The sequence below is a fragment of the Callospermophilus lateralis genome, chromosome 20 (genome assembly GCF_048772815.1).
Source record: "Callospermophilus lateralis isolate mCalLat2 chromosome 20, mCalLat2.hap1, whole genome shotgun sequence".
Classification (NCBI taxonomy): Eukaryota; Metazoa; Chordata; class Mammalia; order Rodentia; family Sciuridae; genus Callospermophilus; species Callospermophilus lateralis.
This window is the reverse complement of record NC_135324.1, coordinates 6,176,394-6,200,031: the sequence shown is the minus strand read 5'-3', so window position 1 is coordinate 6,200,031 and position 23,638 is coordinate 6,176,394. Positions and strand designations below refer to the sequence as shown.

General features: G+C 50.3%; 1 protein-coding gene across 6 annotated transcripts in view; it reads right to left on the bottom strand.

Moving 5' to 3' along the window:
* The window catches only part of Atp2b2 (ATPase plasma membrane Ca2+ transporting 2), a 133,377-nt gene that overhangs the window by 36,090 nt on the left and 73,649 nt on the right, over nt 1–23,638 (bottom strand). For 4 of the 6 annotated variants that reach the window (XR_013089505.1, XM_076841205.1, XM_076841201.1 and 1 more), the window contains exons 6-11: nt 23,495–23,620; nt 21,807–21,839; nt 15,304–15,345; nt 14,320–14,478; nt 11,409–11,623; nt 7,106–7,348 (exon numbers count right to left, since the gene is read on the bottom strand). Coding sequence is in view for 5 of the 6 variants with exons in the window: in XM_076841205.1 (XP_076697320.1) it covers nt 7,106–7,348; nt 11,409–11,623; nt 14,320–14,478; nt 15,304–15,345; nt 21,807–21,839; nt 23,495–23,620 (818 nt within the window). In the remaining variant the exon portion in view is untranslated. The remainder of the gene's footprint in view (nt 1–7,105; nt 7,349–11,408; nt 11,624–14,319; nt 14,479–15,303; nt 15,346–21,806; nt 21,840–23,494; nt 23,621–23,638) is intronic. The other 2 variants (XM_076841202.1, XM_076841204.1) reach the window with 1 other exon arrangement.

Below are 23,638 nucleotides of genomic sequence, written 5' to 3'. Positions count from 1 at the left end.
TAGTGGAATGAGCTCTTAAATATTGGGACCTCAGTCTCTTCTTCTTTCTCTCTCACTTCCTGGTTGTGAGCCTGCAGTCTTGCTCCCTCAGGTCTCCCTCCACGATGGGCTACCACAAGCCCAAAGCAATGGGGTTCATGAATCATAATCTGGAGGCTCCAAAACTGTGAGCCAAACCCCACTCCTTTTTTTAAAAAATAAGCCAACTTACCTCAGATATTTGTTACAGTGACAGAAAGCTGACAAACACAGTAGGGAACCCCACGGCATGATAAGCTGCGATGTGACGATGGACATTGGAGGTGAAGCCTCTCTCCATGCCAGACTAACCACCAGCCCCGCCTCAACGGTAGCCACGACCAGCTCTCCGAATGCCTACTCTGTGCTCATTGCTTCCCTGAGCTCTTCACGTGCGTCCCCTCATTGCACCTCCACAGCTCATTCCACAGTTATGCACATTGAGCAAGACGAGGTGGCGCTGGTAAGAAGTGGCTGAGCCAGGACCCAGGTGTTCCCTGGTCTGCGCCCCACAGCGCATGCTCCCCGACAGCACCTGCCTCTCCCCTCTAACACTGGAGACCACTGGCTAATAGCTAAATGGAGGGGCCACTGAAGAGCCCTGGGCAGTATGCCCTGCTCCTCTCTATACTCACCTCTAGCATGGGATGGTGGGGAGCCATCCAATAAGTGTCAAATGAACTGACACAATTGTTTTGTGTCTATGTCTGGGCTGCCGCTCACCAGATGGAAAGGAATTTAGGCAAAATTGGGCTCCAGAACTGTCACCTAAGGGGCTACCTCTGCTGGAGAGCTTCTCAGGTGCCAGGTCTGAGGAGAGTGAGGTGGCCAAGCCACGCCAGCAAGCCACAGGACCTTCCCTGGAAGCTGCAAAGGCAGATGTGGGTGTCCAGGGTGATAGAATCCCCCTGCTATACAGAGAGATCTTTGGAAAGTAAACTCTTTGGAGACCTTTCCAAGTTCACGGGTGCATTGTTATGTGTGGTATTTGTGGTGTGTGCGCATGTGCATGTGTGTGTGTCAGAGTGAGAGAGACAGAGAGAGAGAGAAAGAGGAGGCAAACGGGGAGGGATTAACAGCTCTATTAAGAGTTGGGCTTCATTCCACCAGGTATGATTTGCTTTAAGTCACTGTAAGTTACTATCCCAGAGACAGGAACTGCAAAACTGGTCCCTGGCATTTCACCTAACAGAACTACACCCTCACCTCAACCCCCATCTCATGTCTTTCAAAGTCCCTTTCAGAGCCTTCCACACCCTCTGGCCCCTCTGTCTTGTCAGGAGGCCAGCTTCAGAGCACAGCCTGACTCTGGGGACTTGGAGGCTCATTTGAATGTTAGGTTGAGCCCTGGGTTTGGGGCGGTCTCTCTGCTCCTCAGTCACTTCCCCTTCTCCTCCGCTTGGCCCTTCCCATCATCTGTCCAGAATCTAATGTTCCTGGAAAATACAATCCAGCAGATTCTTCCTGCTGTTTGGGGGTTCCTGGGGCTAGGGATCTGGGGTTTCATTTTTAGTTTATTTGTTTTTAGGTATTGGGAATTGAATCTGGGGTGCTCTGCCACTGAGCTACATCATCAGTCCTTCTTATTTTTGAGACAGGGTCTTACTAAGTTGCTGAAGGTCTTGCTAAATGTCTGAGGCTGGCTTTGACCTTGCAATCCTCCTGCCTTAGTCTCCTGAGTGGCTGGGATTTCAGGCCTGTGCCACTGCACCTGAAATCTAGATTCTAACTAGATGAAATTTGCTTATCTGTTCAGGAAAACCACACTGTTCCAGGGCAATCCTTCCTCCCCAGTCACTTTGGGGGCTCCAGGGAGATCAGTTTCTCTCCCCACAGTTTATGATGTTAGACGCTTGACACCCTCTTTTATCAATTCAGCTCCGCATGCATCCATCTGCAGTTTAATAATTCAAATGTCACCTGGAGAGTCACCTTACTTTATAAGAGGCCTCATAAGATACAAAACTCAAGCCTGCTCGGGTGGTTGATATGCAGGCTAAACGTGGGCAGAAAAGGAGATCATTTTCCCAAGAAAGCTCAGTGCCTCGGGAGTGTGAGGAAAGAGCTATTTCCATCGAAAGCTCAGCTGTGGCTCAGAAAAAGAGTGGCACGCTGACAGGGAGACAAGAAGCAGCCAGGAGAAGTCTTATCGTACAAAGAGTTGGAGGCCACAAAGCAAATGTCAGGGTGTGCCAGGATTTCTGAAGCAGGGAAGCAATTTTTGACTAAAAGAAGACTCAAGCAGCTTCCTCTGGGGACAAGGGAAGTCCCTAATGATTAGAAATAGGAGTGGAAAGAAAAGAGCCCCCGCCACCTACCATCTCAGAAGGGATGGGCATGGGGCTGAGGCTGGCCTCCTGGGGTCTCCTTTTCTGGCCACCCTTCCTACAACCTTGGCCCTTGTACCCGCCTCACCTGTGTTTTGAGTGATTCTTTTGGGTTCTGTGAGGAGAAAGCCTACTGTGGACTTATTTGCTACCACTGAGCTTTGCCTCACCCTTCAGACTAATTTTGCATTATGCTGGCCCTCAAAGAAATGCCCGGGCCACACACCACCATGTTTTCTGAATAAGCCATGAATTTTAAGTTCTCTGGGCCTGCCTGGAATGTCCCTCCTCCCTGACCACCATGGCGAACTTCTCTGGAATTTTCTGGACTCAGCTTCATCCCTGGTCTTCAGGAGTGACCATGGCAGGTTACTTGATGTTTCTGCAGCTCAGTTTTCCTAGCTGCAACATGGGAGTGGTCCTGTTTGGCCTGATGGGATGAAAGGGATGTGTAGGGTCAAGCGAGACTGAACGGCAAAGCCAACTGCAGAGGCTCAGAAAGAATCATGGTGGTAATGAGAGTAATAACTGACATGGATGGAGGGCTTGCTGCACTGTCCTGGGTACTCTGCCTTCATTAGCCTCCTCTAGGTGTTACCGCTGGCTGGTAGCACACGCCTGTGATCTTAGCAGGTCTGGAGGCTGAGGCATGAGGATTGCAAGTTTGAGGCCAGTCTCTGCAGCTCAGCGAGACCCTGACTCAGAATTAAAAAAATAAAAAGCGCTGGGGATGTAGCTTAATGATAGAGCACCCCTGGGTTCTTTACCCACCCTTGCAAATACACATATGATTTGTTCATGTTTGAAAGAAGAAAGGCATCAGCCAATTAGGAGCTCTCTGGTTCAACCAGCACAGCCTGGATGCCTGAGGGAAACTGCAGAGTCAGCTTGGTAAGTTGGAGGGGTTGACAAAGCCCTGGTGTTGGCCAAGGAACATGGAACCTCTGGCTGTCACAGGAAGAGGTCACAGAGACCCCTATTAATTCATAGTCACCCATTTACTCATCTACCCCGACACATACCCGTCTACCTACTCACCCCTCCACCTCCCATTCATCTGCCCATCTGTTCCTCCCTCTCTCTACCTGCCTGTCGTCTCATTGATTATTTATCTATCTGTTTATGGACCAACCAATTCACTTACCAGCCCATCCACCCACTATTTCCCAAAGGCCTAGGCTGAGGGGACTAGAGAAGACTCAACTGTGTCTCTCGTTCTCAAAGAACTGCATCAGATGGTGAGAAGAGACAGAGGACTGTTGTCCTCGGGAAGGGGAAGACACGGCGCGAGCAAGCCCGGCCCTCACCAGGGTCTCGTTTTCCTTGGCCAGGTCCATTTTTGCACGGGAGCAGATGAGTCGTGAGAGTGAAGGGCACGGCTCCTCCTTCCTGCCCACCTCCTCTTGCATGGTTTCAGGGAGTCCTGCAGTCTAGATTTCCCAGCCTGGTTGGGAGATGCCTGGACTTCTACCCTGGACCAAGATGCCTTAGCCTCTTTACTGTCTTCATCAGGACGAAGAAAGGGTGGTCCCCAAGAGGCCCTGTGTTCCATGGCCCGATTAGCAGGGCCTGGGTGGGAAACTTACCCTGAACTCCAGCCCTCGTTCCCAAGACCACCACAGTCTAATGGTGTCTTGGGATTGGTTTAATGACTAGGAACCTGGCTGGGCCCCTGGACTCAATAGCTGGCTATAAGGTGGCTAGAGGTTGATTGACTTTGCTGCTAATTGGCTTTGGACAAGACCCTTTTCCTCTCTACCCTGATGCCTCTGCTGTAATTTACTTACCTGTTGGTCTCTGCATTGCCAAATGGAATCCTCCTGTACTGGGTAATTTTATTGCTGAATAACCACCCAGTCATCCTGTATGCTAATTGTGTGCCAGGTGTGGTGCTCAGCGCGTCCCACTTACTGATTTGCTCCTCACAATAATCCTATTATTTTACCCAAGAAACTAAGGCACAGAGAAGTTAAGTAATTTGTTTGGATTCACACAGCTAGCGAGGGGTTGGAACCCAGGCTGTCTGGCTCCAGAGTAGGAGTTTTGACCACTATCCACTCATACTAGGGGCTCTACTGTCCCTCCCACACTAATGGCTGTCAACAAAAAGAATCATGTGGCCATGATACTTTCAGGAAAGATCCAGAAATACAGGCACAGGGGTCCTAGGATCCCAGAGTTCAAGGTATAGCGGCAGGGGACCCTATGTGACTATTGACGTGGATTACAAACCAAGGACCCGATTTCCAGGTATCTGGCCTGGCCTCAGCTTAAGCAGCTGCACCTTCTCCCCAGGTGGACTCATTGACCCTTGTCTCTTATGCCACCTGGACACAGCCTCAGTCCACCAATATCTGGAAGTGAGATTCTAGCTTTGCCACCGCTGTTCCCGAGACCATCTGAGATTTAACACCATGGAGAGGTTTCTGTAGCTCTCCCGATAGATCCAGGGACTTCCTTACTGTAACTGAATAATCTACGTCTCAATCCAAGCCCACCGCACAGGGCTTTGCCCCCATGGCTGCCCCCATGGCTGGAAGCCGGTTCTGGGAATCGCCACTCCCCTCTCTGCCACATCTGCAGGACAAACTCATTCAAAGGGTGGCGGTTATTTTAGGAAGGCCTGGGGAACCAAATAAAGCATCGCTGATCTCTCTTGATTCCCAAATCAGGGGAGAATGGAGACAAAAATGTCATCTCTGGCATCACCCGCAGGGTTCTCTGTCACCCGTCTGCACACGTTCTCCGACCTACTTTCCCCTCTGTGGATTCTGCCTCTCTTGGCCTGCAGCTCCAGGGTGATGGGGGTGGCCGCGAGAGGCAGAGCGCCTCCTTATCCCCACAGCAACCCCCAGTCCCTCGCTGCTGACTCATGCTACTGACTCCCCAACTTGGCGGCTCCCACTAATCCACCGGATTATGAAGGCTGCAGCTGGCTCTGGGCTGAAGGGGACTGTCAGGGCTTGGGCACATGTGGAGGGGAAGCAGAAAGCTCTGCTGATTCACCCCAATGCCCATGAAGCAGAAATGCCTTGCATCTGGGTGCCCGTGGCCATCTGGATGAATGGACTCTGGGCTTCTCGTCCATAGTCCAAACACTGGTTAATTACCAAGAGGCAACTTTTGTTTCTAAACCCAAAAGGCATCACAGCATGATGAGACTAAGTAGCATAGCTGAGAGAGTAAGGTGATTGTTTGTTATTTTATTTTAGTTTTTGGTACCAGGGATTGAACTCAGGGGCACTCAACCACTGAGCCGCCATCCCCGGCCCTATTTTGTATTTTATTTAGAGACAGGGTCTCACTGAGCTACTTAAAGTGACTTTTTTTTTTTCATCAAAATAAATAATTTTATTACTCTTACTAACAACGGTGGTATCATTGGTGGCAGATTATTTATAAAAATGGCCACAATGATTCCCTTCTATGAAATCCATGTCCTATGCAGCACCTCTCAGCAAGAGGCGGAATCTCTGATTCACTCTGTGAATCTGGGCTGGCCTCCCCACTTGCACTGCTCAACGGGATGTGTCAAAGTGACAGTTTACAGCCCAGTTCTCAAGAGACCCTGAACACCTCAGTTCTATGAACCCTGTTGTCACCATGTGAATAAGCCCAGACTAGCCTGCCAGAGGAGGTGAGACTGCACAGCACAACAGGGGTAGCCTAGAGGAGGCCAGGCCAGATCAGCCAATGGTCCTGCCAAGATCAGCAGAGCTGGCCACTTGAAGCTCTGCAGATGCCTGAGGGGGCCCAGCTGAGACTGGAAGAACCACCTTGCTGAGCACAGCCAGAACCACTGAACTGCAGGATTGCTAGCTACATACAGCCAGCTCTTAGTCCCTGTCGGGGATTGGTTCCAGGACCCACAGCAGATACCAACGTCTTTGGATGCTCAGCTCCTTAAATAGAATGGCACGGCATTTACACAGAACCCACACAATCCTCTCCCATACTTTTTAACTTGTCTCTAGCTGACTTATAATACCAATCTAAATATTACATGTAAAGAGTTGTTTTAGTGTATTGTTTAGGAAATAATGACAGAAAAAGTCAGAATGAGTGCTGTACAGATGCAACAATTCTAGTCCTAACTAGAATTTTTTCTGTATTTTTTTTTTTTTTTTACCCACAGTTGATGGAATCAGCATACGGAATCCACAGACATGGAGGGCTGACTTCAGTTTCATTTTGTGTCACTAAATTTTGAAGTGTGTATGTGTGTTTTTTGAACCAAGGGGTGCTTACCTACTGTGCCACATTCCCAGCCTTTTTTTTTTTTTTTTTTTTTTTGAGACAGGGTGTCACTAAGTTGCTTAGGGCCTAAATTGCTGAGGCTGGCCTTGAACTCTCAATCCTTCTGCCTCAGTCTCTGGAGTCAGAGGGATTACAGGGGTGCACCACCATGTCTGGCTTGAAGTATTTTGTTACATAGCATAAACTAATTAATAAAAACATTTTGGCAAGGGGATCAATGGCAGGATTTAAAAAATAATAATTGATGGTAATAATTCACACTCTTTCCTGTTTGATCACACAGGCATTAAAGTTAGAAGAATATCAAATCAAACAGAAATGAATTGCTTATTATCTGATCACCCGGGAATGCATCAGCAGGAGCTGAGAACCATCCTTCAATCTACCCAGTTCTTCTGCGTTGCATCATGGACGGATGCGCCCCTAGCCAAGACCTCAGGTACCTCTGTGTCATCTCATGGATGATGCGCCCCTAGCGGAGGATACAGCAGGTGCCCACTTACCAGAATCTTGGTGGTGTAGGCGCTGTTGATGGCGATGGCGTTGACCAGCAGCTCCATGGTCTTGGCGTTGATGGAGCTGGGATCCGGGATCTCCTTGTAGTGGACGTCACCGACGTAGGCCTGCACCACCGTCATGCGATTGGTGGTCAGAGTGCCCGTCTTGTCTGAGCAGATGGCCGTGGCGTTGCCCATGGTCTCACAGGCGTCCAGGTGGCGCACTAGGTTGTTGTCCTTCATCATTTTCTGGGAGAAAGGACAGATAAAAGGGCGATGGTGAGGAGGGAAGGTGGGGGAGATGGGATGCCTGGGGTGGGGGCCCTGGGTGATATGCAATAACCCAGGGAGAGCCTCGGTTTCCCTTTAGCCTCTGCACGTCCGAGGATCTTGGTTATAAAGGCCTCTTACACCTGGACTTCTTTTGACTGTATGGCCCTTTTCTTTCTCTTTTATCATTTGAACCATTTAAAAGATTACTTAATTTTTTTTTTTTACCTCAAGGTACAGAAGTAATCTACATTGTCTATGGAAAAAAATAGCAGAAAAAATATAGGACAAAAATGCTCATTTTCTCTAGCAATCAGAGAAATGCAAATCAAAACTACGCTAAGATACCATCTCACTCCAGTAAGAGTGGCAGCCATTACGAAGACAAACGACAACAAGTGCTGGCGAGGATGCGGGGGAAAAAGGTACACTCATAGACTGCTGGTGGGACTGCAAATTGGTGCGGCCAATTTGGAAAGCAGTATGGAGATTCCTTGGAAAGCTGGGAATGGAACCACCATTTGACCCAGCTATTCCTCTTCTTGGACTATACCCAAAGGACCTAAAAACAGCATACTACAAGGACATAGCCACATCAATGTTTATAGCAGCACAATTCACAATAGCTAAACTGTGGAGCTAACCTAGATGTCCTTCAGTGGATGAATGGATTAAAAAAATGGGGCATTTATACACAACGGAACATTACTCAGCAATAAAAAATAATAAATCATAGCATTTGCAGGGAAGTGGATGGCATTGGAGAAGATTATGCTAAGTGAAGTTAGCCAATCCCCCCAAAACAAATGCTGAATGTCTTCTCTGATATAAGGGAGGTGACTCAAAATGGGGTTGGGAGGGAGAGCATGGGAGGAAAATTACCCCTAGATAGGGAATAGGGGTGGGAGGGAAAGGAAAAAGGGGAATAGCATGGATGGTGGAAGGAGACCCTCATCATTATACAAAATACAGGTATGAAGACACGAGACATGATAAATTGTGGTATAAAGGTGTATTAAGAATTGTAATGCAAAAAAGAAAAAAAGTAAAAAGAAAAAATTAAAAAAATTAAGGTTGGGTCTCTCTTGATTACTTCAAATATTTTACTCTTAACTGAGCATAAATAATTATTCCTTATTTGGTTATGGATTTTTCTCAAATGTGTCACCTTCTACTGGTGCCTGTTTCTCACTGTCATTTCAATTTTGCCAAAGGTTAAATAAGTTTTAGCATACACGTGTTTATAGATATAGGAAATCATTTGGAGAAATATCAAAATATGAATGTCATTATGTCTCAGTGATAGAATTTTAGATTTTTATTGACTTCTTTTTATAAAATCCATAGATTCCATTTTTCTATAATGGGCACATAACTCGCACAATAAAAACTATGAATTCCTTTTAAATAAAAATACACAAAAAGGAAAATGAAAAGTGAGCAATCAACTGCCATCTAGAACAGCTACATCTTATTATACATCAACATCTGTTCTTTTTAAATCTATAACAAAATAAAACCCTACTATACATATTATTATTTTTATAGAGCCTCCCCTTTTCTGGCTCCTGCTTCTTCTAGGTTTTAAACAAGTAATGAAAATAAAGTAATTTTCAAAGAACCACCATTTCTAATGCAGGTACCCTCACAAATTGACCCTACCTGGTAAGGGTCTAGAGGCTGAATCAGATGGAGTCCTAGTCTGTGCCTAGAGATTTTTTTTCCCCTCTTGATACCAGGGATTGTACCCAGGGTGCTTAAACACGAAGCCACGTCCGTGGACCTTTTTGTGTTTTATTTAGAGATAAATTTATTTAGAGATATCAATGAGTTGCTTAGGGCCTTGCTAAGTTGCTAAGGCTGACTTTGGAATTGCAATCCTCCTGCCTCGGCCTCCCAAGCCACTGGGATTACCGGCATGTGCCACCCTGTCAGGCTGGGCCTAGAGTTTCATTTGCTTTATTCTTGCTCCTCATTTTAATTCTTTACAGCAAGGGTAAATAATAGTGCAATTTGAATAATTTTACCAGAGGTTTAAGTTAGTTACTGATAGGATTATTGCTATTGAATTTTCCTGATTATAACCCATGAGAATAATGTCAATAAATGTTATGTTTGGAATTTGCAATACACTTTACATTCTGCAAAGAGCCTTTTGCATTTATTTTCTTGTCTGATGTTGTAAGAATCCCATGAACCCTGAGAAGATCTATTTTGGCAACTGAAGAAATCTAGGCAAAGAGATTAGACCAGGATTACACACCCAGTGAGGTTGAAGGCTGATGTTTTAAGCTCTACTTAACCACACAGCCCAGTCGTTCCATGAAATATCTCTATAATTTTTATATCAATCACATGTTGCATTGATAATAATTTGGATAAACTGGGTTAAGTAAATCACATTATTAAAGTTATCTTCACCTGTTCCTTTTTTACTTTTAACAAAATATGGCTACTTGGACATTTAATGTGGCTCACATCTGTTTCTCCCAGGCAGCACCCATCCATGTGGTCACTGCTGGGCTCTTGATGGTGACTCCCAGATCCAGGTTCAGAGAAGAATCGTCTGCTTCTCCTGGGCTGGGTGCTCTAAGTTTACCAAGTGACTGCATAAGTAACATGACCTAAGATGACCAAAGCTAACAGGTGCCAGATACACAAACTGCAGACAGCACAGGGGCCTAAGATTGTCTAGACACACGGTTCCTCCAAACTGGGTCTGTGCAGTTTTCAAGGAGATCCCCAGCTCGGCGGGGTGGCTGTGGAGCCCCTACTCGTGGCTGTGTAAATATTGCCCTCTCTTGTTCCTGGGCTCCCGAGGAGCATCTTCATGAGACCTGTTTGGGTTTTGGTTTGTGGGATGGAGTTTCTCTGAAAACCCTAAAACAGAGAGAATGATAAGGGCTGTATATATTTCACAGAGCTGCCACTTCCTGGCACCAGCCTGGAGATCTCTTTTCTGGATGAAATTACATCGGAGAGCCCAGCCCAAATTCCAACTTGGAAACAGATGCTCACTGTGCCCTCCAAAAGCCCTGCCAATTTCTTGGAGTGGGGGCCTTATTTATAAACAGGACCACACCTCTGCCCTTGTGGGAGACATCATGGCATCAGGGCACTGGGCGAAAAGAATCCAGAGCCTTGCCCTCCAAGGTGGGGAAACCCCTGGGGGCAAAGGGAAGAAATGAGCAGGACGTGAGAGCCCTGGAGTGACCCACAGAAGGTCAGGCTTGTGGTGTTTGGGACCCACGGATGACCACTGCCTGGGCAGGTGGGAGTGGGACTCTGCCATCGATTGTCCTTAGGAAAGGCTCCCAGACCCAAGCTGCCCCCGTGAACATCCACTGCCCAACAGTCCTTCATTTAACTGCTTTTAAAACCTCTCAGTCTATATCCAAGGGGAAGAGGCTTCTGTTAAATTAGGCTCCATTTTGTTTTCATCTTACCTCTTTCACACTTTTTAGATTGCGGCCTCTGAGATTAGTTGTGTAAATACTGTGGCTACGAGGGGCCTGTTACTGTGGCTGCCAGACTTCTGCCTATGTTCAGTGGGATGGGGATAGGTTTTGGCCTCAAAGTGATCTCTGTATTTTATTTAATTTTTGCAGTACTAGGGATAGAGCCCAGAGCCTCATGCATGTGAGGCAAGCACTCCGCTACTGAGCTACACCCCCAATCCTATTTTATTTTAGGGGATTGAGCTGATTGTCAATACAAATCTGGAGAATTTATAGTAAGTGCAGAGTTTTGACTTCCCTTGAAAGATGTGTGAAGAACTGACCCCCCTGGGTCTGCAATCCTACAAGGCGACATTTGGGTGGGCTAATAGTGGAGACCCCGCTAGCTAGGGTGGGGCTCTTGGGTCTGTCCCCAGCTTCCTCAGGTGTCTGAGTTTTGGGGACAGCAGACACCCTCTCTGAGTCCCTGATGTGTCCATATGCTTCTTGGCTCATCTCCCAACCCCAGTGACAACCCTTGGGCCCCGCCCCAGGCTCCCAGCTGGGGATGTCAGCTGACTGGCCCTGCACTCCCAGCTCACCTTCACTGAGTAGGCCAGCGAGATGGTGACGGCCAGAGGGAGTCCCTCGGGCACAGCGACCACCAGCACCGTCACACCAATGATGAAGAACTTGACAAAGTACTGCACGTAGACGGGCGTGCACTCGGGCAGCCATGGCTTCTTGTTGACCACGAAGGTGTCCACGGTGAAGTAGAGCACCAGGATTATCACGGTGATGGCCGACATCACCAGGCCTGCAACACAGGGGACACCTTCTCAGAAGGCTCCGGGCAGGGCCCAAGGGGCCCTGGGAAGTGAGGTATGGACTAAACCCTTGGCTGAAGGGTTCCCGGGATCTAGCAGAACTCAAAGCACCTCCCAGCTCTGCTCTTTCCTTACTCTGTGGCCTAGAGCAAGTCCTTGGTCCTCTGTGAGCCTCAGTCTCTTCCTCTGTACCATGGGGGATGCAGATTTCCTTCACGTAAAGTGCCTAGCACAGGTGCCCACCTGACACTTTGCAGGTACTTCAGAAATGTATGTCAAGGACACAAAAAGAACCAGCTGCACAGAGTTTTCACAAAACAGGGAGGTGAATTTGGAATCACTTATTTCCTCATTTTAAAAAAAATTTTAGTTGCTCATAGACCTTTATTTTATTTTATTTTTAAATTTTTTTTTTAGCTGTTAATGAACCTTTATTTTATTCCCTTATTTATACGTGGTGCTGAGAATCGAACCCAGTGCCTCACACATGCCAGGCAAGTGTGCTACCGCTGAGCCCCAGCCCCTTTCTTCACTTATTGATAAATACCTTTTGAGCATTTATGACATGCCAGTCACCTAGTGGTTCCTAGGCTAGGAACTCGAGGCACAGCAGTTACAGAGCTCCTACCCTTGGGGACCTGATGTTCTAGAGGGACAGGCATACCAGAAACAGATCACACAGCCACAAGATCATTGATGCTGCAAAGAAAAACCAAGCTGATGTGACAGAAGGTGACGTGGCGGGGAAGTTGTTTAAGCCAGGATAGCCCGGGAAGGCTTCCTGGAGGAGGTGACCTTTGGGGCACACACAGGAACAACAGGAAAAGGAAACTGAGGCTAAACAGGAGAAGTGTCTTGTTCACGGCCACAGGAGATCCCATAGCAGTAGGGATGTTGTTGGCAACCTCCCGAGATCTCCTGGGGTCTCTCTCACCAGTTCAGTGTGCCCATCTCCCACCTGCGGCAGGTGCCGCAGAGACTGCTTACATCTGCAGCCTTTGCCAGAGGGAAGTGGCACTGGGGGCGATGGGAGTCCCCTGGTCATGGTAGGGAACCAACCCCCATCTGGGTTCTAGTGAGCCCACCCACAAACCAGTGGCTGATGTGGGGGGTCCCAAAGCCAAGGCCCTGCTGCAAGGTGGACGGGCCCCCCGTCATGTGGCTCATAGGGCCTGTGGAATCAAGTGGAGACTAGGAATGTTCCAGAAATCTCAGTGGCATCTGGCTTCCTCCCCTTACTGCAGGCTCCACACGAGAAAATCTCCGTAAATCCCTCACCACCCATCCCGGATCTGCTTGCAGGAAATTCAGCCCAAGAGGTAGGCTGTGAAAGGTCAGGGAGGGAGGGGAGGGAGGACTCTGAGGGCCACGGTGCTGTTGTCTTCTTAGTCTCCTCCCCTAACCAATGCCACCTTCCCCATGGAGTCTTGTGCCTGTGACAGCCATGGTGGGGACAGAGGAAATCCCTGGGCCCGTCATTCCCCACCCCCCACCTCCAGCTGCGGGGGGCCTCAGAGCCGGGCTCTATCCCTGTCTGACAGTCACAGGGGCGGGAAGCCAAGCTCGCAGCAGCCAGGAGCTGTCACCAGGCCCCCGGGTTTAAATATAGACAGCCGGGCCTATAATTTTCCTCCCTCCCCCTGCTGTGGTGTCTATAATTAGAGCCAGGGAGACAGCCACCTCGGAGAGCAGCCAGGTGGGGAAGCCTTGGCACTGGCTGTATCCTTAGCCAGGAGGGGCAGCGAAGGCTGTGTTGGAGGGTTGGGACTCACCTTGTAGCGGGGCTCAGCTTCTCGGGCCAGGGGGGGCTGTCACCAGCCACCACGTGCAGCCACTACCTCAGTTGGGAAGCCCCGCTTGTTTGGTTGGAGCGCAGACAATGGGCTTCTCCCCCCCAGCTCCTGGCATGCCCTCGGCCTCTTTAATCTTTCCTCTGCACTGCAGCTGGTGTGGTCATTATAAAGCCCCAATCCGTCCCTGCCCAGCCCTACTCAAATCTCTTCCATGGCTCCCACTGTCCTCAGGATAAAAATCTGAGCTGCCTAGATCTCCAGGCTCTGCGGAATCTGATCCCTCTTTAGTCACTGCATGTGCCAAGGGCTAAGTCCTCTGTATACATAATTCCCTTTAATCCTCAGAGCAACCTGTCAAGTGGGGATGACCTGTAAACCCATTTTACAGGTGAGAAGACAGAGGCTCAGAGAAAGCTGATGATACTTGGCCCAGTTCTCACAGCCATGGATGGACTGCAATGTAGGCAGTCTGCCCCGATCCAGGGTTTTACCCTCCTTGTTCTGCCTCACTAAGTGCTGAGTGTTTACTGCATACAGGACTCAGATTGATGGCTATGGCAGGAAAGGCTGGACTTCCAGGACCATCTTTTTCTTATTTATTTTTTGGTACAGGGAATTGAACCTAGGAGTGTTCATCCCTGAGCCACATCCCCAGTCCTTTTTATTTAGTTTAAGATCGGTTCTCACTAAGCTGCTTAGGGCCTTGCTAAGTTGCTGAGGCTGGCTTTGAACTTATGATCCTCCTCTGCCTCAGCTTCCTGAGCCCTGGGATTTACAGGGTGTGTGCCCCCCTGCCACCCGCCCAGCAGGACCCTCTCTTTCAAGGTGACCGAGGCCAGCCTGGGGTCTCACGGGTGGCTTCAGTCCCTCAGCCCCCACCGCTGCACACTCACCCGCCTTGCCAATCTGCACCGCCAGTTTGGTGAGCTTGCCCTGCAGCACAGACTTCTCCTTCTTGTGCATGTTGGCCTTCTTCTTGTCGTCTGCGTCGCCGCCCTCGGCACTCTTGAGGGGCTGCATCTCCATGGCGGCTGCCCCGTCCTGCTGTTTGGCTGGAGGAGGCAGAGCACGCACATGCGCGCGCACACACACACACACACACAGACACACAGAGGCGCACGCAGGTCAGCCTTCAGGGTGGGGATGCTGGCACCCACCCTGCCTGCCCAGTGGAGGGGTTGGCTGCCCCAACTGGGCCCCCACATGGTGGGCACAGGAGCCCGGCTGGAGTCTCGGGCTGCCAGGGGTCTCACTGCCTCAGAGAGCAGGGTCTACCCTGGGTTCCCAGCAGGAGTGGACTGGGGTCCCCTTGGGGCCTGAACCAACCCACAGACCCTACTCAAAATGGACCCTTGGTCTTTCCCATAGTCAGATAGGAAAGAAAGTCTGGGGCTTTCCCAGCATGCCCCTGGGGCATGCTATTAAGATATTGAGAATCCAGCAGACAGGAGGGTCAAAAATAAAAAAAATAAGAAAGACATGTAAAAGGTAAAAGAGGGTGAACCTCTGTGCCCAGGTACCTAGTCCCCAGTCACTATAGCCTCTTCAGCATGGGACTGAGTGGAGGACCTGTGGCCCTTTTGTGACAGAGATTGGGCCAGCTCTTAACCTACCCCATCCTTTGACTTGTAAGGAGCTCAAAGAACCAGTTTTGAGTCTGCAGCTGAATGGGCCGGGAGCCCAAAGGCTGGGGAGACACTGGCCCAGGAGTGTCCTCTCTTCTCCCCAGGGGACACCTCTTTATTTGGCCTGGCACCATGAGTATCACAGCTACACCCCCAGGGACACCAGGCCTCGTAACTAGCCTCCACCTCTGGTGCAATCTGGTGTGGGTGGGTGGGGCCGCGCGGACCACAGAGGCCGGGGCAGAGGTTTACCTTTGCTCTGGCTGGAGTCCACATTGCCATCTTGCATTTTACCTACACGACAAAGAATTTTAACAGACAACAGAGAACAGACAGCACAGGTCGGTCATCACAAAGACGTAACAGGCCACGGACATTCATGTCACAGATGGAGGAAGGAATGAGCTGTTCAGGTGCTGAGTAGGCCCGCAGAACCAGGGCAAGCTGGCTGCCAGGCTGGCCACAGGGGGCTGTCAGCCTGAGTGACTCTGGATTCTCTAGGGGACTCAGGAGAGAGGGTTTCTGTTGCAATCACCTTGGCCCTGAGTGTTTTATAGATTCAAGGACCATATTTGAGAGTCAAGGGGACAGAGTCTGCCGGCAGGAAGTAGGAGAACTCCAGACTCCCCCAGTGAGGCTTTTATAACTTTTTGACAGCTGCATTTTGTGGGCTGGGAGGGGGCAAAGGGGAATGTTCAGCTACAACCTTTTGTTTCCTTTAAAACATGTAAACACAATGGAGAAAGAGAGAGGCAGAAAAAGAGGGAGTGGGGGAGAGGGAGGGAGGGACGAGGGAGGGAGGGAGAGAGGGAGGGGGGAAGAAGGGAGGGAGGGACGAGGGAGGGAGGGAGAGAGGGAGGGGAAGGATGGGTGGGACAGAGGGAGAAAGAGAGAAGGGTGGGGGGTTGATTCTAGAATAAGCAGAGTCTGGATGACGTACGTAGTTCTGTGTCCCTTTGTATCTGGCTCCAGGGGACAATTCTACTTTTTCCTCATCTTTCTGAAGGGCTAAGAAGCTATTGCATGGATGACAACCAGCCCAATGTTCCTGACAGTGACCAGGGCAAAGAGTGAGCAAGAGGTCTGCAGCAGTGGTCTTTGAGGGGCCCTGAGCATGTCGGGGGGCTTCATGAAGCATCCTCATTCCCGAGGGGAAAGCTACGACCCCTGGTTAAGGGGACTTCATTCTGCAGCTCCGGCCATGGTAGGCAGGATAAGTAGAGTCAGTGGGTTCCCCTGGGCGGCTCCTTCTATGCCAGGGCCTGCAGCTAGCACAGGGGAAAGGGTGACTATGGGGATCCCCACCCACTAAATAGGGCAGCCCTGGCCCAAGTGGGTGGCACTGGTGGCTGCTGTCTCTCATCTGGAACACCTGCCTCTCTCCTGTACCCTCTGGTCCCCTGGCCTGTGCCGCTCATCTGGATTTATTCCTCTGGGCCTTGCCACTAAGGGAGGGGTCTGAGGGGGCCGGCCACCCTTGGACATCTGCTGCCAAGCCCACCAGGTATCAGGCTTGGGTGGCCTCCATGATTTCATGTGATCCTGTCCATGGCCTCCCCTATGAAGGGTACTCTTGAAACAAACCCATTTACAGATGAGAAACTGAGGCTCAGAGGGGGAGATGGCCCACTGACGTCTCTGCAGGACAGTGGGCAGCTGGCCCCAAAGTGTGTGCGTGTCTCCACTCTGCTGTCTCATTTCCTGAAGCCCCTCTGAGCCCAGGGAAAGGCATGGAGATGGTGCTGCTGGGATAGAGTTCCAGAGGGTCCCTGTTTTGGCACTGACTAGCTGTGGGACTTCACATCTCCCAGCCTCGGCTTCCACCTTTATCCCAATAGTCACCTCCCACAGTGTTCAAAAGTCACCTTCAGCTGGGCACAGCGGCAGATGCCCGTAATCCCAGGGACTCAGGAGGCCGAGGCAAGTTCGAGGTTAGCCTAGGCAACTAAGAGTGACCCTAAGCAACTTAGTGAAACTCTACCTCAAAATAAAAAATAAAAAGGGTCGGGGATGTGGCTCAGTGGTAAAGTGCCTCTGGGTTCAATCCCCAGTACTTAAAGAAAAAAAAATTCACTCTCTCAATAACCACTTGCATGGTTCAGCCTTTTGCCATTTAAAAGGGCTTTTGCAAGGGTCATCTCTTGTCAGTCCCTGCAAGGTGGGGTGGGAGGGACTGTCAACACTCTCATGTTTCAGATGAGGAAACCGAGGCCAGAGGATGTTCAGAGGCAGCCTGCATTTACGGGCAACCTCAGTATCACCTTGAAACCACATGATTTAGCTTGTTACCATTTCTGCACCCAATTTTTAGGTGACGCACAGGAGGGAACTGGCTTCCCTGGTCCCTGCTCGGCACGTTCTGTTCCAGTGTCCATGCTGGGCTGTTCTCACCAGCCCTCATAGCAAGGCTGGGGTTTAAAGAGAAAGGCCCCCATTGCTCTATTGTTAAAGTCTTCCTACTGGATTTATAAAACAACAACCAGAGAGAAAACTTTTCAGAGCAAACAGGAATGAACAACAATTATTTTTATTTCTTAAAATAATTTTACTAACTAGGCTAAGGGGCACCAGAGGACTCAGCTTCAATAGTCTCTTTTAGAAGGCTCGAAGGGGCCTTTATTTGAATTGCATATTATCAGATGCGCTAGCCGGTGTGCGTGCCCATTAGACCCAGCTAGCAATTTCCTCTTTTATTGCCACAGTGATCACGTGGCTAGAAAAATAATTGCCAATGCATATGTTGGAGGGAGGGAGTACATTGTAGGAGTGCTTTGGTGCAGATGGCCTGGTTTCTCAGAAGCAAGGGACTTATTGGGGACTCTTCTTGCCTGCCTGGCTCTGCATTGTGATGGGACAGCCAGCTCTGGTCCTATGAGGGACCAGGAGGGTGGGCTGTATTTCAGGGGAGCTGGGATGTGGCAGGATCTGAGAGAGGGGCTGGGAGGGGTCTCGGAGGCCCTTCTCTTCCAGGTGTGGCTGTTTCTGAGTCCATTATCTTTGAACATCAGGAGGGATAGAGGTGACAGGCGCACAGATTTGGAGGAGCCAGACCACCAGCTAGGAGATCTGGAAAATGTCACTTCTCTGTGCCACCCTCTCCTCCTCTGTGAAATGGGCTCATATCAACTAAGGTAATGCTCATGGGAAGAACCTGCAAAGAGCTGCATAAATGTTAGGAGTTAGTGGTTATACGTTATGACTCCTGCTTATAATAATCTAAGTGCTGTATTAAATAGCCATATGTGAACAAGCATAAAAAATAATAAAGCAATTAAGGAAATCACATCTCCAGGATGCATGCAACACATCTATCTTTGAGATGTGGAGTTTGGAGGAGTAGAGTTGGGGGATGCTGGCACCCCAATTTTTTTTTCTACAACATCTAAGTCATCGAGATTTGGCTCAGAGGAAGGGGATAAAATTACAGTTAATTCTCTCACTTGTCAAGGCTCATAAACTTTCATGGTGCTCTTTCCTAGAGCATGAAAGGTTTGTTAAAATTCAGATTCTCACTGTGTTGGTCTGGAGGTGGGGCCTGAGATTCTGCATTTCTAACAAGCTCGAAAGCGATGCCCAGACTTTGGGTCCTCCTGGCATAGGGCAGTTTCCCAAAGTGTATTTATGGGGCATACCCGTCCCACAAGATTCAGCCAGGAAGGGTCCTGCTGTCAAGTCAGCTTGGGCACCCTTTATGAGGCTACAGCTCTCCGCTACCATCAGTAAGTTCAAGGTTCGAGCAGTTCGAGAAAGTGAGGAAGAAATCAATTCAGACCAGGGGTTCTCAAACATCTTTGACCACAGGATCCTTCTCTTAGGGGAAAGACCTCTTCTTGTAAGTTTCACTCCATCAGGAGATCCTGGTTCAGGAGGAGCACACACTTTGGAGCCAGCCCGGTTTGGGTTCTGGGTTGAGATCCCAGTTCTGCTACTTTCTTGCCTGTGTTCTTGGGTGCATGTCTTGGGTCTCCTTGAACCTCAGTCTCCTCATATTTACATTAGAGATAATAAAACCTGTGTCATGGGGATTAAATAAGATGGAAATCCTGCAACAGCACCTGCATATAACAGATAATTAAGAAATGAAAGTTCCTTATTTCTCCTACATTTTTTTCCCTCTGGATGCTGGGGGTTTGGGACTGCAAATTGGAAGTGAACTTGACACCCCCCTCCTTTTTTTTTTTTTTTTTGAACTGGTTGGCATAGATGGGGTCTGCTGCTCATTACCTGGGGGAAGTGGGTACCAACGCCTGGTGCCTTCTTGCCCAGCTGTGGGTCTGCCCATCTCTGTTCTGTCACCTCTCAGCCGGCCCTCCCTGACGTGTGACACCTCCCACATCCCAAGCTGTTCTCCTTTCTCCTCCTGGGCCTGAAATAGACCTGCACCCCAGATTAGCATTCTGCTTGTGGAAGCGCCTTGTCTAGCCCCTGACATCTTCTAGGAGCTTCTGTAGTTGGTCACTTTGCAGACAGGTAGCTTGACAGAGGTCTGGGGCAGAGGCTGGGGGCGGTGACAAGTCCCCATGCTTTGCAGGAGCAGTGAGGAGTGAATGAAACAGAGGATGAGAGACCTGTGGCCCAGGGCCTGGTGTGCAGGGACACCAGAGAAAAAAGACATTTCTGTTCCTTCCTTGGCTTCTCTGGAGTCATGTTTTCATGGCTTTGCCATAATGGCTCTTAGCAATCCCAGAGCAGCCTGGTTGATTATCATGTTACCTAACTTTGGGGCAGGGGCAGTATCTGAATCAACAGAAGCCTCATCTGTCCTGAAGAGAACTAAATCTTCTAGAGGCTTGGAGGCAAGTGCACGGAATTCCTCCCAGGCCGTGCGTGCGTAAGGAGGGACAGATGCAGACCCCAGCTACATGGGGTAACCCCGCCCTCACCCACCACCCCAGGGGGCAGTAAGAATGCAGAGTCCCACAAATGCCCCAGCACAGGCAACAGCAAGAAACACCAGTCCACATCGGAGGGACAGAACTAGGCCCGAGCCCAAGCAAACCCCCGTTAGCTCCGTGAAAGAGAAGAGGAAGAAAACTCCACCAGGCTCAGCCATGCTCTGGGGTGGGGCCGAGGAGCTGAACCCTGGCTGGGGTCCTCCTGCCTCCAGGGAATTTTAGTGGAGGCTGGGACTCTTCACTGGGGACCCAGATGCCGGTTTCAGCTCAGGTCCAGGCCCCAGGCCATCTTCCCAAAGCCAGGGCAGAAATGCACTTAGTCGGAGGGCCACGCCAGGTGGGACACTGCTTCTTGGGGGCCAAATCTGAAGCCAAAGTCATGTCCCACACTTTGGGCTCCCCTGGGGGGGTTCAGGGCCCAACAGGAGCCAGCACCTTTGGGTAGCTACAAGCAGGTGTGGAGTTGGTTTCCGGCTGTGGCTCTGCTCTTAAGCGCCTGCCCCATGTGAGAGGGTGACTGTCCCAGTGCGAGATCCCGTGCACATCCGAGATCTGTGCAGTCCAGAAGAGGGAGAGAAAGCCCAGAGTTGGGAGCGGAAGAGAGAGAGGCCCGTCCAACCCAGACCGAGACTGACCATTGCCATCGGAGACGTACCATTGACTAGGCTGGCCCTCGCACTATCTGCAGCGTTTGAAGCTGCCACACCGTCTGCCGCTGCAGGGGGAGGGGTGGGAGGGATGGAAAATGCAGTGTGTCACAATGGAGAAAAGCAACAGCGATAAAGACATGAACCCACTGGCGGGAAAACCATGTGACTCTACAACAACAACAACAACAAGTCTCCATTGGAAATCAAGAAACTCAAATTTGGGGGTGGAGGTGAAATGTTCCCAGGGAGATGCCACAGGGGTGAGGTAAGGGGGACTCAGACATGGAGGGTCTTGAAATAAAACATGGAGGATGAGCAGGGTGATCAGAAGGATGGCATTCTTCCGTGGTGAGGTCCCTACAATGTTGGCCCAATGGGTCGGGTGGGCCCCATGTTGGATGAAGGGGTCTGGCTGCCCATCAGGACCAGAGGGCCCTATGACCAGGAGTCAGCTCAAGCTGTTCAGTGAGGGGTACAGCGTGTGCACCAGCCATGCAGAAGGGCTGTCTGCTAAGATGGCCATCACTGTGTCCTGGTGGACCAGCAGTCAGTGGTGGTGACAGCTGTTAGGATCCTGCCTTCTCTCAGGGCACTTGCCATCACTAGCTCTTCCTTCCCTAACCTGCATACTAAGGATCGCCCTGGTGACCCCCTGATGGGATAGCCTTCTGTTTAAAAGGTAGCATCAAGCATGTCTCAGTTTGTACACAAGCAAAGGCACTAGTGAAGCTTTCTTAATTTAGCAATTAAGAATGATTTGAGACGGACAAAATTCACGTCCGTTGCTCTTTCTTGGGGGACTGGGGTTCTGTGTGGGGGGGAGGAGAATGAGACCCTGTAGAAGGAGAGATGCTGGTGGGTGAGGCTGACATGTTGTGTGGTGGGGGATGGGAAGCCAGGTGGACTCTGGGGTGTGAGTGGGGGTGTCGGGGTCTTGTGTGCTGTGAGGTATCATATGCTGGTGTGCAGGGCTGAGGGGACTGGGCAGAGCGGGGTGGTACCGTATGGTACAGTGAAGTCCCGGAAGGCAAGAGGTGGAGTGAGGTGCTGGTGTGTCCTGCTGGGCTGGCATCCCGTGAGGGCACAGAGGGGCATCTGTAATAGGGCCACCTCCCCCTGGGTGCTAGTGGTCTAATGTCAGGCCCCTGGTGACCAAAGGCTACAGCTATTTCTAAAAGCCCCATCTACTCTAAGGGGTGTCTTACTGTACCTGGTAGCTGAAGGCCATCCGCCTTCTTCACACCTGTGTGACGATTTTTGAGACATGTTAATGATGGAGAAGCACACACAGCCTCATCTCACACACACTCACACACACCCAGGTCATTCTGAAATGGGAAATTGCAACTGGCGGGCTCTAAGCTGTCTCCAGTTGAGACAATGGGATGGGGGGATGGGATGGGAGCGGCTGAGCTACTCATGATGGCCTGAGACGCTGGCCCACCTCCTAGGTTTCTTGTGCCACGTCCCCTCTGCATCCCACCTCTTCTCCCTCCATGAAGCTGGATCTTTCAATATTTTGTCTCACAGGTGCATGCTCAGAGAGGGACCTTGACTACACTCCAGGGCCACTGAGACCTGCCTTCCACAGTGGCTTTTCATAAACACAGGTCTGGCTTGTGGGAGCTTCTGGGCGTCCTTGTCCCTGAGTTGAGCCCAGTGAGGCCAAGGAGGTTCATACAGGCCACAGCATTCTGCCCAACTCCCTACACCCTGTGCCAGGCCTGGCCACCCTGGCCACAGATTCTCTCTTGGTATATGGACACTGTCCTGATGCCCCCTGGATGTTCTCTCCTCCATTTCAACCTTGGTACCCCTTTGCTCTCTCCAGCCTCTTGATTTCCCAGACCACAGCTCAGATCCAGTGTTCCTGCTCGTGAGGGTGGGTGCAGAGTCACAATCTCATCATCTTAGGGGACCCACTGAAAATGACTTTTGCCCTCAGGAACAAGTAGACTTCAATCCTGACCCAGGCTCTGTGCCTGGGTGGCCCCTGAGAGCTGGAGATAGCAGAGTTGCCCCTGAAAACCAGACAGGGACCATCTGCCCTCTTATCTCTCTTCTTCCCGGGCTCCAGAAGTTCTGGGTGTTGGAAATCTTCCCCTGGAGCTTAGGGAAGAAGATAAAAGACTGAGGATGTGAAAGGGGGCTGACTCTGAGACTGAGTATGGGTGTCAGGTAAGCAGCGGGGTGTGCTGGGGTCCGAAGCCCAGATCTCTGGATTGGGGCCTGGCCTGACAGGACTGGGGTTTTTCACAAGAGCATCCCTTATCTGTCCTGAGAAGCATTTCCTCACAGGCCACACCCACTGCACTGCTGGGAGTCCAGTGAGTTCTTATTTTCAAGGGTGAGGAAGGATCAGAACTGGGACAAGGTGGCAGCTTGGGGGGGAATCAGAGAGGTGGCCTAGAGCAGTATATTTACAGCCATGCTTTTGGCCATCTTCCCCAGAATATCTACTGCGCACGTATGGGACAAGTCTATGTTGGGTAGCTTTTCAGCTCTGCCTAGTGGAGTTGACAATGGTGGCAGGAATAAACGTCAGTGGGAATTTCTACTCAATATCAAGGTGATGAGACCTATTCATGCTGGCTGTTTCTGCTGCTTGAAACAGAAGACTCAACCTCATGCTCGGCATCCTTGGCCTGGCCCCAAGGGGAAGGAAGGGCCTCTGTGACATGACTGGACAAAACAGAGACTGGGACAAGACCCTAGAGATGAAACGGACAGAGCCCACCTGGCCCCAGCAGGGCCTTGAGGATGGAGGCAACTGTTGGTACAGGGCGTGGACACAGAAGGCACTCGGTAACTATTTTGCTGACTAACAAATAAACAAAAACAACAAAAAAATGTGGCCTTAAAAGCTCCTCTCCTGGTCTGCAAGGGGGTTGTGCTTACCTTTTTTGTCTTTCTTCTCTTCCTCTTCACCACCAGCCCCCAGCAGGGTAAAGATGATGCCAGTCTGAGAGTTCACACCTACAGCAGTCACCACCATTCGTCCTGAGCCCTCCATCACATGGGTACCTAGAGAAAAGAGCAAAA